The sequence below is a fragment of the Silurus aristotelis genome (genome assembly GCF_946808225.1).
Source record: "Silurus aristotelis genome assembly, chromosome: 19".
Lineage (NCBI taxonomy): Eukaryota > Metazoa > Chordata > Actinopteri > Siluriformes > Siluridae > Silurus > Silurus aristotelis.
In genome coordinates, this window is record NC_139592.1 from 535,889 (window position 1) to 553,962 (window position 18,074).

The 18,074-nt window shown below is 41.5% G+C and overlaps 1 protein-coding gene across 4 annotated transcripts in view; it reads right to left on the reverse strand.

Annotated features, from left to right (window-relative positions):
• raf1a (Raf-1 proto-oncogene, serine/threonine kinase a) overlaps positions 1-15,226 on the reverse strand; it is a 39,047-nt gene extending 23,821 nt beyond the window's left edge. For 2 of the 4 annotated variants that reach the window (XR_014530142.1, XM_083520754.1), the window contains exons 1-13: positions 15,102-15,226; positions 12,419-12,641; positions 8,008-8,120; positions 7,258-7,360; positions 7,017-7,174; positions 6,577-6,669; positions 5,967-6,120; positions 5,297-5,356; positions 5,084-5,117; positions 4,192-4,301; positions 3,925-4,042; positions 3,744-3,828; positions 3,442-3,618 (exon numbers count right to left, since the gene is read on the reverse strand). Coding sequence is in view for 3 of the 4 variants with exons in the window: in XM_083520754.1 (XP_083376880.1) it covers positions 3,442-3,618; positions 3,744-3,828; positions 3,925-4,042; positions 4,192-4,301; positions 5,084-5,117; positions 5,297-5,356; positions 5,967-6,120; positions 6,577-6,669; positions 7,017-7,174; positions 7,258-7,360; positions 8,008-8,120; positions 12,419-12,619 (1,406 nt within the window). In the remaining variant the exon portion in view is untranslated. The other 2 variants (XM_083520755.1, XM_083520756.1) reach the window with 2 other exon arrangements.
• Between the last annotated feature and the right edge of the window lie 2,848 nt (positions 15,227-18,074).

Consider the following 18,074-nt stretch of genomic DNA (forward strand, 5'->3'; position numbering starts at 1 on the left):
GCCTCAGTAGGTCTGTTATTAGACTAAACGTCCGCCTCAGTAAATCTGTTATTAGACTGAACGTCCGCCTCAGTAGGTCTGTGTTATTAGACTAAACGTCCGCCTCAGTAGGTCTGTTATTAGACTGAACGTCTGCCTCAGTGGGTCTGTGTTATTAGACTGAACGTCTGCCTCAGTAGGTCTGTGTTATTAGACTAAACGTCTGCCTCAGTGGGTCTGTTATTAGACTAAACGTCCGCCTCAGTAGGTCTGTTATTAGACTGAACGTCTGCCTCAGTGGGTCTGTTATATTAGACTGAACGTCTGCCTCAGTAGGTCTGTGTTATTAGACTAAACGTCTGCCTCAGTGGGTCTGTTATTAGACTGAACGTCTGCCTCAGTGGGTCTGTGTTATTAGACTGAACGTCTGCCTCAGTGGGTCTGTGTTATTAGACTGAACGTCTGCCTCAGTGGGTCTGTGTTATTAGACTGAACGTCTGCCTCAGTGGGTCTGTGTTATTAGACTGAACGTCTGCCTCAGTGGGTCTGTTATTAGACTGAACGTCTGCCTCAGTGGGTCTGTGTTATTAGACTGAACGTCTGCCTCAGTGGGTCTGTGTTATTAGACTGAACGCCTGCCTCAGTAGGTCTGTTATTAGACTGAACGTCTGCCTCAGTGGGTCTGTGTTATTAGACTGAACGTCTGCCTCAGTGGGTCTGTGTTATTAGACTGAACGTCTGCCTCAGTGGGTCTGTTATATTAGACTGAACGTCTGCCTCAGTGGGTCTGTTATATTAGACTGAACGTCTGCCTCAGTGGGTCTGTTATATTAGACTGAACGTCTGCCTCAGTGGGTCTGTGTTATTAGACTGAACGTCTGCCTCAGTGGGTCTGTGTTATTAGACTGAACGTCTGCCTCAGTGGGTCTGTGTTATTAGACTAAACGTCTGCCTCAGTGGGTCTGTTATTAGACCGAACGTCTGCCTCAGTGGGTCTGTTATTAGACTGAACGTCTGCCTCAGTGGGTCTGTTATTAGACTAAACGTCTGCCTCAGTAGGTCTGTTATTAGACTGAACGTCCGCCTCAGTGGGTCTGTGTTATTAGACTGAACGTCCGCCTCAGTAGGTCTCTGTTATTAGACTAAACGTCCGCCTCAGTAGGTCTGTTATTAGACTGAACGTCCGCCTCAGTGGGTCTGTGTTATTAGACTGAACGTCCGCCTCAGTAGGTCTCTGTTATTAGACTAAACGTCCGCCTCAGTAGGTCTCTGTTATTAGACTAAACGTCCGCCTCAGTAGGTCTGTTATTAGACTGAACGTCCGCCTCAGTAGGTCTCTGTTATTAGACTAAACGTCCGCCTCAGTAGGTCTGTTATTAGACTGAACGTCCGCCTCAGTGGGTCTGTTATTAGACTGAACGTCTGCCTCAGTAGGTCTGTGTTATTAGACTAAACGTCTGCCTCAGTGGGTCTGTTATTAGACTGAACGTCTGCCTCAGTGGGTCTGTTATTAGACTAAACGTCCGCCTCAGTAGGTCTGTTATTAGACTGAACGTCCGCCTCAGTGGGTCTGTGTTATTAGACTGAACGTCCGCCTCAGTAGGTCTCTGTTATTAGACTAAACGTCCGCCTCAGTAGGTCTCTGTTATTAGACTAAACGTCCGCCTCAGTAGGTCTGTTATTAGACTGAACGTCCGCCTCAGTAGGTCTCTGTTATTAGACTAAACGTCCGCCTCAGTAGGTCTGTTATTAGACTGAACGTCCGCCTCAGTGGGTCTGTTATTAGACTAAACGTCCGCCTCAGTAGGTCTGTGTTATTAGACTAAACGTCCGCCTCAGTGGGTCTGTTATTAGACTGAACGTCCGCCTCAGTAGGTCTGTTATTAGACTGAACGTCCGCCTCAGTAGGTCTGTTATTAGACTAAACGTCCGCCTCAATGGGTGTGTTATTAGACTGAACGTCCGCCTCAGTAGGTCTGTTATTAGACTGAACGTCCGCCTCAGTGGGTCTGTTATTAGACTGAACGTCCGCCTCAGTGGGTGTGTTATTAGACTGAACGTCCGCCTCAGTAGGTCTGTTATTAGACTGAAAGTCCGCCTCAGTGGGTCTGTTATTAGACTGAACGTCCGCCTCAGTAGGTCTGTTATATTAGACTGAACGTCTGCCTCAGTGGGTCTGTGTTATTAGACTGAACGTCTGCCTCAGTGGGTCTGTGTTATTAGACTGAACGTCTGCCTCAGTGGGTCTGTGTTATTAGACTAAACGTCTGCCTCAGTGGGTCTGTTATTAGACTGAACGTCTGCCTCAGTGGGTCTGTTATTAGACTGAACGTCTGCCTCAGTGGGTCTGTTATTAGACTAAACGTCTGCCTCAGTAGGTCTGTTATTAGACTGAACGTCTGCCTCAGTGGGTCTGTGTTATTAGACTGAACGTCCGCCTCAGTAGGTCTCTGTTATTAGACTAAACGTCCGCCTCAGTAGGTCTGTTATTAGACTGAACGTCCGCCTCAGTGGGTCTGTGTTATTAGACTGAACGTCCGCCTCAGTAGGTCTCTGTTATTAGACTAAACGTCCGCCTCAGTAGGTCTCTGTTATTAGACTGAACGTCCGCCTCAGTAGGTCTCTGTTATTAGACTAAACGTCCGCCTCAGTAGGTCTGTTATTAGACTGAACGTCCGCCTCAGTGGGTCTGTTATTAGACTGAACGTCTGCCTCAGTAGGTCTGTGTTATTAGACTAAACGTCTGCCTCAGTGGGTCTGTTATTAGACTGAACGTCTGCCTCAGTGGGTCTGTTATTAGACTAAACGTCCGCCTCAGTAGGTCTGTTATTAGACTGAACGTCCGCCTCAGTGGGTCTGTGTTATTAGACTGAACGTCCGCCTCAGTAGGTCTCTGTTATTAGACTAAACGTCCGCCTCAGTAGGTCTGTTATTAGACTGAACGTCCGCCTCAGTAGGGCTGTTATTAGACTAAACGTCCGCCTTAGTAGGTCTCTGTTATTAGACTAAACGTCCGCCTCAGTAGGTCTGTTATTAGACTGAACGTCCGCCTCAGTAGGTCTGTTATTAGACTAAACGTCCGCCTCAGTAGGTCTGTTATTAGACTAAACGTCCGCCTCAGTAGGTCTCTGTTATTAGACTAAACGTCCGCCTCAGTAGGTCTGTTATTAGACTGAACGTCCGCCTCAGTGGGTCTGTTATTAGACTGAACGTCTGCCTCAGTAGGTCTGTGTTATTAGACTAAACGTCCGCCTCAGTGGGTCTGTTATTAGACTGAACGTCCGCCTCAGTAGGTCTGTTATTAGACTGAACGTCTGCCTCAGTAGGTCTGTTATTAGACTGAACGTCCGCCTCAGTAGGTCTGTTATTAGACTAAACGTCTGCCTCAGTGGGTCTGTGTTATTAGACTGAACGTCTGCCTCAGTAGGTCTGTTATTAGACCGTTACAGTCCTGACACTCACTCCATGCCCTGAGCCGTCTGCCTCGCAATGTCGATCAGCTGGACCATCTGATATTTGGTCTCCAGCACGTGGAGGTGTTTGTACAGACTGCTGCCTTCGCACCACTGCGTCACGATGGCCAGGTTATCTTTCGTCATGTAGCCCATAAACAGCAGGATGTTCACATGCCGAGTTTTCCTGTGAGAATAAATCTAAATATAAATGATGCTGCTTATAAACGTGATGAAACCAAACAGCGTTTGCTTGAGAAGACATGTTTATATAAAACAAACAGGTTGCTCTAAGAGGTGACAGAACCTCACCGCAGAACCGCCACTTCGTTACGAAAGGCCTGGAACTGCTCCGGGGTGGGGTCGATGACTTTTAAGATCTTGACGGCGACGTCACCTGGGATGAGTCAGGAAAGAAGAACAGGAGATTAGTGATGTATTATATGACGTTACTCAGGTGTACAGGTTCTCTTGAGGGTCACGGTTCTCTCACCGTGCCATTTCCCTTTGTATACGGTTCCGAAGGATCCCGAGCCGATTCTGGAGTGCAGCACCACCTCAGAGGCTTCGATCTCCCAGTAATAACTCGAGTCTCTCTTATCTCTCGGACGCTGGAGGGAAATACAATGAAGTGTGTTTTATGTAAATGATCAAAAAAGATTTATTTTTATAAACACAAGATTAGTGGAAAAGAGGGAGGAGACACGTGATTGTGTAAATGTTGAGGTGAACATGAAGTGCTGTGTGTTCGAGGACTTACGATTTTGTTTTTCTCCTGAGAGCTGAAGGACGACGCCCTCTCTTTCTGAGCAGGGGGCGGAGTTTTGGACTGGTTCCAGCCAGTCGGACTCTGGTTAGGGGAACTTCCTGCTGTGAGAGATTAGATCAACCTTAAATCGATCAACCTGAATGAATCATATAATCACAAGAAGATTTCAGAAAATAAATACATTAATCTGATAATCGCTATGGTCACGTTCCGAAACCGCCCGCGATTAACGAATTTTACTTCATTTTATAATTAATAATTATATTTTCATTAATACATTTCAAATGCAATTCCGCGATAAACCGGGGCGCCAGATTCAAACCGTGTTAAAGAGGGGGATGCAGTGCACTGGCACACTGAGTTTAAATTATCACTCAGAGTGGGTGTGTCTTAAAAACTATAAATGGAGATTGTGGGTGTGGCATTATGATGTGATTAGATGCAGAAGTGTGTATTGACTGTTAGAAATATATATATTTATAATTATATAAAACCGATTTAACCATACCTACTCAAATGTTTGCACGTTACAGTTTAATGTCCATATATGGGCATAAAGACACGCCCATCTGGCCCTACCTAAACACACCCCCAATTTAAACTCTCCCAAAAACTCTTTCTATAATTAAGAGACTATAACTTCCTGTTTAAATGATTTATTTGGGTATTTATTTATTATATTGGGCATATGAAAAAAGATCAAACAAAATGGGTTTAAAGAAATTGCACAATTTTAAAAACTATTTTTATTTAAATGAGTTTATAAAGAGTGTGTTGAGACTTTTATTCCCTAATTGGTTGAATGTTTTTTTTTAACAATAACAATCAGTAAAATATTGTGTATTATTAGAAATCCTACCCTGAGAAGGGTTTTATCTCTTACCTGTTTCAAGAGCGTGCCCGTGACGTATTGCGTCCTGAACAGTTCAAATAAATACAAATCAAAAAGTAAACAAATAAATATACAAATAATCTGTGTAGTCATACAGACTGCATATTCCACCTTCTCTTCATGCATTTAAAAACATTATAAAGTCTGTCTCTCAGAGAAGTTACAGACGTGAGTTAGGAATGTGAAGAGGTGAACAATACCTACTCTTCTCTTCAGACAAAATCTTCGGCACCAGGAGCTAGGAGAAGTGTTCAGGCAATCTATCTACTCCACACAATGACAACCAGCAGGAGAGTGTCCACCACAGTGTCCACCACAGTGTCCACCACAGTGACCACCACAGTGACCACCACAGTGACCACAAGAGGAAATCCAGAGAGAGGAAGATGTAAAGAAAAGAGAAATACACACACAACACTAACTGGTGTCCAGATAAAGCACTGCTCAATTCTGATTGGCCAGAAGGTGTTGATATTCTGTCATTTATTTAACGTTGATGGAAGGAGTCTCACGTGTCCGCCAGGAGACAACAGGACACCAGTTAGTGACAAACAGGAGGAATAATCAGTATATTGAAATGTAGAGAGTAAAATGTATAGTACGTTTAGGGGGATGAGGTCAGGCAGAGAGATTTATAAAGGATAGAAGAGAGACTGACTGAAAGAGAGGAATATAATAAGATTGATAGAGAGAGATAAAGATATGCATATAAAGTATAGACAAGAGAGATGGACAGAAAAAAGCGGAGGTATAGAAAGAAAAAGAAACCAATAGAGAGACTGATGGGACAAACAGAGAGAGAGACAGACTGCAAGACAAACATTGAGAGACAGTAAGACGGAGAAATACACAGAGAGACAGACAGGTCAGTTACCTCGAACAGGCTGCTGTCCATGGGCAGGGTGGTGCTGACCATGTGTACGTTGGGTGTGGAGGTAGAGCGCTGTCTCTGAGAGAGAGCGCCACCTGCAGGAGGACACACCGTGCTGTCGTTAAAAGCTTGAGGAGTCGAGTGTCTGTGAGCCGAGCTGGAGGAGATAGAGACAAGACATAAAGGTCACACCAAACAGCCAGTCTTCAGAGGAAAGAGCTTTCTGCCCTCTTCCACATACATACATGAGCTCACAGACTCGCATGACTGGTGAGTGTCGCTGTGATTACAGGGGACATGAGGATGCCCCTCCCCAACTAAGAGCATGCCCCTCCCCCACTGAGAGCATTCCCCTCCCACACTGAGAGCATGCCCCTCCTGCTATGAGAGCATGCCCCTCCCCCTCTGAGGACATGCCCCTCCCACTCTGAGGACACGCCCCTCCCCCTCTGAGAGCATAGTACATTTCCTTCCCTTGTACTCTATAAACACTGAGACTCACAATCTCTCACTTTTCTCCTGCACTGCTCAGAAACCACAAAAAGACACACTTATAAATACAATCCCCAGGAGGAACTTCCTGATCTGAGAGCAGAAGAGGGAGGAGTGGTACCTGCTGGGGAGTCGGTTCATGGACTCCCTCATCCTCCTCGATGTGATCGGAGGCCGAGACGGAGCTCCGCTTTCTCCAGGAGTCAGAAATAATCTGAAAATAATACATTCTGCTCAAACACTTCATTTATTATTTGTTTAAAAACAAAAACGTTTTTGTATTGAACATAATGCAATAACTATAAACATTCCTTTATAAATAATAATAAATAAACTAATAACGTTAATAATTAATGATGTAATGCACAGTATTTAACAGTGATATAAGGGTGAGGATGAGGGTGAAGAAGGTGAAGAACGTAAGGATGAGGTGAGCAGAGGAGAGGATGAGTCAAAGATGGAAATAAGAAGGAGGTGAAGATATGAGAAGGTGATGGTGTGACAGGATGAGAGCGATGAGTTGAGCAGGTGAGGTGGGGCTGAGGGAGAACAGATGCTCACAGCAGTTGCCTGATGTTGCTCCAGTCCACACACATGGTGGGAACTTTGGTGCTGCAGTGCTCATGGAATTTATATCCACACGTCTGACAGCGAAAGCCGTTCAGGAGGAACTTCTGGCACATGTCGCAGTAGGCCAACTTTAGGAACGTCTTCCTCACCTCAAAAAGGAATGCAGGACCGTCATAATCACGGAGCACCGACGTTTATACTTTACAGATTAAATCTGAGATTTAAAACTCACAAAGTTGTGTGTCGTCAGAGGAACATGATCTAGAACCTCCACCAGGAGCTCCTCTCCAATGAGCGAGGTCGAGTCCGTGCTCCAGTCCATACGAGACTTTTTACTGCAATTACACAGGAATAATCTCAGATAAGCACAGGGTCACTAATACACTGAAGAGTTTTTATACCACTGAAGAGTCGTTACTTTTACCTTTATTTTATTATACATCATTTTAACGTTTAATGTAAAGTGTAATATTGTATAAACCGTTACTTTAATTGCCTTTCGATTAAATTGAAACAAAAAAGTTTGACCTTTTCAAATTTCCCGTGAAACTGTTAAATGACACTTTAAAATAAAAAACAATTAAATTTGTGTTGATGCTTAAATGATAATAAATCAATAAAGACATTTAAAAAATCCTGTTTAATTATAATTCATTTAAACATTTAAATAGTTAAATTTTTTTTTTTTTTTTTTTTTTTATAAAAAAAAAAGGAAATAGTTCAATGGTAATGTTTGCATTTTAAAACAATGACTATTTTAATTAAATAAAAAAATATATAAGTTTAAAAATGTTTAAGTTTATAAACAGAACCTGAGCTGCTGATCAGTAAATAAAATACAAATTTAATTGTTTGAAATATGCATATATTAATTAGCTAATTAATTGGGTGGTTGATTGACTGATTATTAATGAATGAATGAATAAATGAGGAGGAGGAGGAGGAGGAGGAGGAGGTGTATAGAGAGATGAAGAGATCAGACCTGTGGTGTCCTGGGTGAAGTCTGTAGACGGCGCAGCACTCGGGCTGAAGTCCTCGAACCTTCAACGCTTTAATTAGACAGCTGTAGAGGGTCATCCCGGGTCTTACGTTTACCTGAAAAAACACACACACACACACACACACACACACACACACACACACACACACACACACACACACACACCTACCTCAAATACACAATTATTACACTACATACACCACTACCTCTCACACACACACACACACACACACACACACACACACACACACCTACCTCAAATACACAATTATTACACTACATACACCACTACCTCACACACACACACACACACACACACACACACACACCTACCTCAAATACACAATTATTACACTACATACACCACTACCTCTCACACACACACACACACACACACACACACACCTACCTCAAATACACAATTATTACACTACATACACCACTACCTCTCACACACACACACACACACACACACACACCTACCTCAAATACACAATTATTACACTACATACACCACTACCTCACACACACACACACACACACACACACACCTACCTCAAATACACAATTATTACACTACATACACCACTACCTCTCACACACACACACACACACACACACACACACACACACACCTACCTCAAATACACAATTATTACACTACATACACCACTACCTCTCACACACACACACACACACACACACACACACACACACACACACACACCTACCTCAAATACACAATTATTACACTACATACACCACTACCTCTCACACACACACACACACACACACACACACACACACACACACACACCTACCTCAAATACACAATTATTACACTACATACACCACTACCTCACACACACACACACACACACACACACACACACCTACCTCAAATACACAATTATTACACTACATACACCACTACCTCTCACACACACACACACACACACACACACACACACACACACACACACACACACACACACACACACCTACCTCAAATACACAATTATTACACTACATACACCACTACCTCTCACACACACACACACACACACACACACACACACCTACCTCAAATACACAATTATTACACTACATACACCACTACCTCTCACACACACACACACACACACACACACACCTACCTCAAATACACAATTATTACACTACATACACCACTACCTCACACACACACACACACACACACACACCTACCTCAAATACACAATTATTACACTACATACACCACTACCTCACACACACACACACACACACACACACACACACACACACACACCTACCTCAAATACACAATTATTACACTACATACACCACTACCTCACACACACACACACACACACACACACACACCTACCTCAAATACACAATTATTACACTACATACACCACTACCTCACACACACACACACACACACACACACACACACCTCAAATACACAATTATTACACTACATACACCACTACCTCACACACACACACACACACACACACACACACCTACCTCAAATACACAATTATTACACTACATACACCACTACCTCACACACACACACACACACACACACACACACCTACCTCAAATACACAATTATTACACTACATACACCACTACCTCACACACACACACACACACACACACACACACACACACACACACCTACCTCAAATACACAATTATTACACTACATACACCACTACCTCACACACACACACACACACACACACACACACACACACACACACACACACACCTACCTCAAATACACAATTATTACACTACATACACCACTACCTCACACACACACACACACACACACACACACACCTACCTCAAATACACAATTATTACACCACATACACCACTACCTCACACACACACACACACACACACACACCTACCTCAAATACACAATTATTACACTACATACACCACTACCTCACACACACACACACCTACCTTAAATACACAATTATTACACTACATACACCACTACCTCACACACACACACACACACACACACACCTACCTCAAATACACAATTATTACACTACATACACCACTACCTCACACACACACACACACACACCTACCTCAAATACACAATTATTACACTACATACACCACTACCTCTCACACACACACACACACACACACACACACCTACCTCAAATACACAATTATTACACTACATACACCACTACCTCACACACACACACACACACACACCTACCTCAAATACACAATTATTACACCACATACACCACTACCTCACACACACACACACACACACCTACCTCTCACACACACACACACACACACACACACACCTACCTCAAATACACAATTATTACACTACATACACCACTACCTCACACACACACACACACACACACACACACACACCTACCTCAAATACACAATTATTACACTACATACACCACTACCTCACACACACACACACACACACCTACCTCAAATACACAATTATTACACCACATACACCACTACCTCTCACACACACACACACACACACTCACACACACACACACCTACCTCAAATACACAATTATTACACTACATACACCACTACCTCACACACACACACACACACACACACACACACACACACACACACACACACACCTACCTCAAATACACAATTATTACACTACATACACCACTACCTCACACACACACACACACACACACACACACACCTACCTCAAATACACAATTATTACACTACATACACCACTACCTCACACACACACACACACACACACACACACACCTACCTCAAATACACAATTATTACACTACATACACCACTACCTCACACACACACACACACACACACACACACCTACCTCAAATACACAATTATTACACTACATACACCACTACCTCACACACACACACACACACACACCTACCTCAAATACACAATTATTACACTACATACACCACTACCTCACACACACACACACACACACACACACACACACACACACACCTCAAATACACAATTATTACACTACATACACCACTACCTCACACACACACACACACACACACACACACACACACCTACCTCAAATACACAATTATTACACTACATACACCACTACCTCTCACACACACACACACACACACACCTACCTCAAATACACAATTATTACACTACATACACCACTACCTCACACACACACACACACACACACACACACACACACACCTACCTCAAATACACAATTATTACACTACATACACCACTACCTCACACACACACACACCTACCTCAAATACACAATTATTACACTACATACACCACTACCTCTCACACACACACACACACACACACACCTACCTCAAATACACAATTATTACACTACATACACCACTACCTCACACACACACACCTACCTCAAATACACAATTATTACACTACATACACCACTACCTCTCACACACACACACACACACACACACCTACCTCAAATACACAATTATTACACTACATACACCACTACCTCACACACACACACACACCTACCTCAAATACACAATTATTACACTACATACACCACTACCACACACACACACACACACACACACACACACCTACCTCAAATACACAATTATTACACTACATACACCACTACCTCACACACACACACACACACACACACACACCTACCTCAAATACACAATTATTACACTACATACACCACTACCTCACACACACACACACACACACACACACACCTACCTCAAATACACAATTATTACACTACATACACCACTACCTCACACACACACACACACACACACACCTACCTCAAATACACAATTATTACACTACATACACCACTACCTCTCACACACACACACACACACACACACACACCTACCTCAAATACACAATTATTACACTACATACACCACTACCTCACACACACACACACACACACACACACACCTACCTCAAATACACAATTATTACACTACATACACCACTACCTCTCACACACACACACACACACACACACACCTACCTCAAATACACAATTATTACACTACATACACCACTACCTCACACACACACACACACACACACACACACACACCTACCTCAAATACACAATTATTACACTACATACACCACTACCTCTCACACACACACACACACACACACACACACACACACCTCAAATACACAATTATTACACTACATACACCACTACCTCACACACACACACCTACCTCAAATACACAATTATTACACTACATACACCACTACCTCACACACACACACACACACACACACACACACACACACAATTCCAGCCCAGTGTCTCACCACAGTGCGCTGCTGGTTAGGCAGGTACACCCGGATGGTGCTGCTGGTCTTGGAGTCGGGGATTTTGGAATCGTCAGAGGCGCGGCGTTGGTACGGGAAGTCCTGCGTAGCGGTGGGAGAGACGCACGGGCTCTCCAGTGCCGGCTCCTTCATCCCCAAACCGTTACTGATGGTCTTCCACGCTCCCTGGAGATGCTCCATTGGAACAAACACTTACAGAGATCTGTGGAGAAAAGATCAGAAACATGTGGATTTTATTTACTATAACTCTGATGAGAAATTAAAAACACTTAAACAATTTAAAGTTTATTCATTCAGTCTGAATCAGGGTGCCAATACTTTTATTTCATTTTTACACTGCAGTAATCCCCCGCTTTAACGCGGTTTGAATCTGGCGCCCCGGTTTATCGCCACATAACTCATTAGTTTGGCTGATTTTCCCGGTGTCTCGCGGAGAGAATAATAGACCAAAACACTTATAGAGAATAGTTTTTATAGAGTTTTATGTTGAAATAATAAAACTTATTAATAAAAATCTAATTAATAATTATAAAATGAAGTAAAACATTTATACAGTACAGTAAAATAGCATTTGTTTATCACAGTTTTTCATTATTTCATTGTATATATATATATATATATATATATTATATAAATAAATAAAAAAAATTTGATCCTGAGTCGATTCATGATCATGAGCTTAAGATTTGATCATTAAATGTGAATTTGATGATTAAATGTGGGACTTTTTTGTGTCTATAAACTGAATCAATTTTTAATGCCAGCTATTTTTTTAATAGTTTTTGAATAACAGCTATTTCAAGTCATAAACAAAATTAACTGCAGTTTCCAAAATTTTTACAAAAAATAAGACAAATTCTAATAAAATAAATCCGACTGAATAAATAGACAAACAGTCAAATCTGGGAAAAGCATCGTCTTCTTTATCTATTAAATAAATCTCCACTGCAGACTAATAAATACAAATCCAAACAGAAATCTTTCATTCTGTCTGCTCACTGCTTCCAATCCCACCACCAGATACACACAATATAAATATACAAATAAATTAATAATGAAAATAAGTCATCTTTAAAAAAAATACAGAAATAATTTTATTACATTAAACCTGCTATTAAAGTAATGAAAAAGGAAATGAATTGTTTTTGTGAAAATAAATGAATGTTTGCAATCTAATAAAATATTTATTAATTTATTTAATTTATTTATTTTATTGTTTAAAAAGTCATGTGTATGTTTTTAATATTAATTTTGTATTTAATTTTAAACATAATAATAATAATAATAATAATAATAATAATAATAATAATAATAAAATAGAGAAGAGCGTTAATGTGATTTTTCCTGGTTATAAACAGACCAAAAAAATCTAAATTAGGAACAAGAACAAAAAGTGAAAACTTTTAATAAATAAAAATAAATAAAATAACTCGATTTAACCCAGAATTATTCTTTAGTTTGTTCATTAATGGGGGGAAAAATAATACGCAACTGAAAGTGCTGCATGGCTTAAAACGAAAACAGGAAAGAAGAAGAAATGCAATAAAAAACAAGATCAGTTAAAAAATACCTATTAGATCATTCTTTTTTAAATCACAAAATTGCAAAACAAATAAAAATGTATACATTTATATATAAACAAAACTAAACAGCAATTCAATAATAAATAGAAACTAAACAATAAAGTTTTTATGACTTTATTTATGTATAATGGAATCAAAATAATAATTTTTTTTTAAATTACTATAGCACAATATGACGCAGTGTAAAAAGAAGCATTAACTCTATTTATTTACGTATTTTATTATTAAAATAATTATACATATAAAAAAAAATAATTTATCAAATAATTGAATCATTTCTAAATAAATTGTCCCTGAACTCACCTGCACATCATCACTTTTATACCACATTTAAAAAACATTGAAAAATATTTTAAAGAATTACAATTATTTGAGAAAAAAAACGATAAATAAAAAAGAATACATATATAATTAAATCACACTGGATTATAATTATTTATTAAATATTTGATTGCTATAATGGTAAATTATTACAAATATATGTGATATAAAAAACTTAAAATAAACATGGGCAGATTTTGTACTTTATATTTTTACCTCTTTATATATAAAAGTGAAATAATTGTAATGAATTAAAAGCCCACAGTGTGAGATGAAGGTGAAAAGTGAAGTTTGTATTATTCTGAGGTTTACACTGTGAGGGAACCGGCTAGCATGGCTAAGCTAACACAGCTAACCCAAACAAATACTTCTAAAGCCTGAATTTTCACCTCGACACGTTTACAAAACACTAAAATTCAACTTTATTCACATGTGTGTTCTGTTAAACCCCTCTGTCTCCTCACAGCGGAATGTCCTGCACAAACAATACCGCTAATCTGAGTTAGCGAACTAGCATGCTAAGCTAACTCCTGATTATTAGCCACGTACAGAAAAGTTCGCCTCAGGAGGATATCTCTCTCTCTCTCTCTCTCTCTCTCTCTCTCCCCGTGTCTCTCTCTCTCTCTCTCTCTCTCTCTCTGTCTGTCTGTCTGGATAAAGTCATGTAGAGAAATAATACAATTCTGTAAACCAACGGAGTGAAGATTTGAAGCAGAAACTCACCACTGAAACACCAACAAGTGACAAATAAAACTCACCAAGAAAAGTTTGAAAACTTCAGAACCGCCATAGTAACTTCAGGGGGAAGTACACGCTGACCCGCGGTGACGTCATCGTGTAAGCTTCAAACGGAGGGAGGAAAAGAGAGAGAGAGAGAGAGAGAGAGAGAGAAATAGAAATGCTAGTCTATCAATTTGCTGTCTGTCTGTATAACATATGCCCCAGTCTATTCCTCTGATCATTCGTCTATGATCTCTGTCTGTCTTTCCCTGTCTGTCTGTCTGTCTATCTATATAAATATATGTGTCTAGGTGAAAGTGTTTGTTTGTCTGTCTGCCTGCCTGTCTGACTCTCTGTGTGACTGTGTCTGTCTGTCAATCTGTCTGTCTAAAGGTGTCTGTTTGTCTGTCCATCTGTCTGTCTAAAGGTGTCTGTCTGTTTGTCTGTCCATCTGTCTGTCTAAATGTATCTGTCTGTTTGTCTGTCCATCTGTCTGTCTGAAGGTGTCTGTTTGTGTGAAGGTGTCTGTCTGTCTGTCTGTCTGTCCAACTGTTTGTGTGAATGTGTCTGTCTGTGTGTCTCTCTGTCCATCTGTCTGTGTGAAGCTGTTAAGTCCAGTCAAGTCAAGTAGGCTTAATTGTCATTTCAACCATATACAGTGCAGTACATGTCTGCCTGTCTGTCTGTGTGAAGGTGTCTGTCTGTCTGCCTGTCTCTCTGTCTGTGTGAAGGTGTCTGTCTGTCTGTCTGTCTGTCTGTCTGTCTCTCTGTCTGTGTGAAGGTGTCTGTCTGTCTGCCTGTCTCTCTGTCTGTGTGAAGGTGTCTGTCTGTCTGCCTGTCTCTCTGTCTGTGTGAAGGTGTCTGACTGTCTGCCTGTCTTTCTGTCTGTGTGAAGGTGTCAGTCTGTCTGCCTGTCTCTCTGTCTCTGTGAAGGTGTCTGTCTGTTTGCCTGTCTTTCTGTCTGTGTGAAGGTGTCTGTCTGAAGGTATTTGTCTCTCTGTGTCTATTTAAAGGTGTCTGTCTGTTAGTGTGTGTCGTCTGTCTATGTGAAGATGTCTGTCTGGGTGAAGATGTCTGTCTGTCTGTGTGTCTGTTTGTCTGTCTATCTAAAGATGTCTGTCTGTCTGTCTGTCTATGTGAAGATGTCTGTCTGTCTGTCTATGTGAATATGTCTGTCAGTTTACCTACAAATCTTCTTGGTACGGTTACACACAGTTTAAGATGGTCAGTTGTTTCATTCTGACTTAGAGAACTGACCCCAGATCTTCTGTGGATGGAGGCTCCTCAAATCCATCTGTCTCTTCAAGTAAAACCAGATAGACTTGAGGATGTTGAGATCAAGACACCATGGAAGCCAGAAGTTGAGAGTTGAGACACTAAGCCTTGTTTCCATGTTGGTGGTTATCCATGAAGATCACTTCTAGCCAGACATCTCCAGACAGTGGATGGGTCTTCCTGGGTCCGACTAGTTTTCCCTTCAGTCCTTAGATGATGGCACTGCTGGGCATCTCCTGATGTTGAAGTGAAGTAAGCATGATGTGTCATCCATCTGCCGTATTAAGGTTCCTTGGTTGACCACTGCATCTGCACTTTTTACCATCACCCATTTCTTTTTGCTTTTTTCCACCAAGTGCAATTCCACGTTTCTGAGTCAAAATCAATTCAGTTTATGTTTATTTGTATTTGCGCATTTAACAATGGACATTGTACCAAAGCAGCTTTACACGGATAATGTGGTGATAAAAATGAATACTTTTGTTCTTCATAAGTTTGTCACTAGTGAGCAAGCCGGTGGTGATGGTGGTGAAGGAAAAACTCCCTGAGAAGAAGCCTTGAGAGGAACCAGAATACAGAGAGAACTTCTTCCTCATCTGGGTGGCACCAAATGTCCATTTATTATAGTACATGAACAGTGGTTTCTCTTTCACTCTCACAGTCACTCCTGCTATCACTCTTCTCCACCTTCTCCACCTCTTCTCCCTGCAACCACACCACTGAATGGAAAGTCAGTAGGACCAGATGACATTCTGGTAGAAGCATGGAGATGCAATGGAGTTTTTTAACAAGATTGTTTAACAGAAAGCAGAAAGCGTACGACAGGGTGGAGAGAGGAGTTGTGGTGTTGTATGAAGAAGTCTGGTGTGGCAGAAAAGTATGTGAGGGTGGTGCAGGACATGTATGAGGACAGTGTAACAGCAGTGAAGTGTGCAGTAGGAACGACAGACTGGTTCAAGGTGGAGGTTGGACTGCATCAAGGATCAGCTCTGAGCCCTTTCCTGTTTGTAGTGGTGATGAACAGGTTGAAGGACGAGGTCAGACAGGAGTCTCCATGGACTCTGATGTTTGTGGATGATATTGTGATGTGTGGTGAGACTAGGGAGCAGGTGGAGAAGATCCTGGAGAGGTGGAGGTACACGCTGGAGAGAAGGGGAATGAAAGTCAGTAGGAGTAAGACAGACTACATGTGTGTGAATGAGAGGGAGGGCAGTGGAGGGGTGCGGTTGCAGGGAGAAGAGGTGGAGAAGGTGGAGGAGTTCAGGTACCTGGGGTCAACAGTGCAGAGTAATGGAGAGTGTGTTAGAGAAGTGAAGAAAAGAGTGCAGGCAGGGTGGAGTGGGTGGAGAAGAGTGATAGCAGGAGTGATTTGTGATAGAAGAGTATCTGTGAGAGTGAAAGGGAAAGTTTATAGGACTGTGGTGAGACCTGAGATGTTGTATGTATTAGAGACAGTGGCATTGAGTAAAAGACAGGAGGTGGAGCTGGAGGTAGCAGAGCTGAAGATGTTGAGATGTTCGTTGGGAGTGACGACGATGGACAGGATTAGAAATGAGTTTCGGGGAGAGAGGGGGGAAGTGAGGGTTAGAGTGTGTATGTGTATGTAAGTGTATGTATGAGTGTGTATATGTAATATGTGTTCTGACAGTCTGAGATCTGATTGGACAGTTGGACAGTTCACGGGGGCGGTGGTCAGGTTGCCGCGCGATTTTATTGGTTGTTCCGGCACTTCCGGT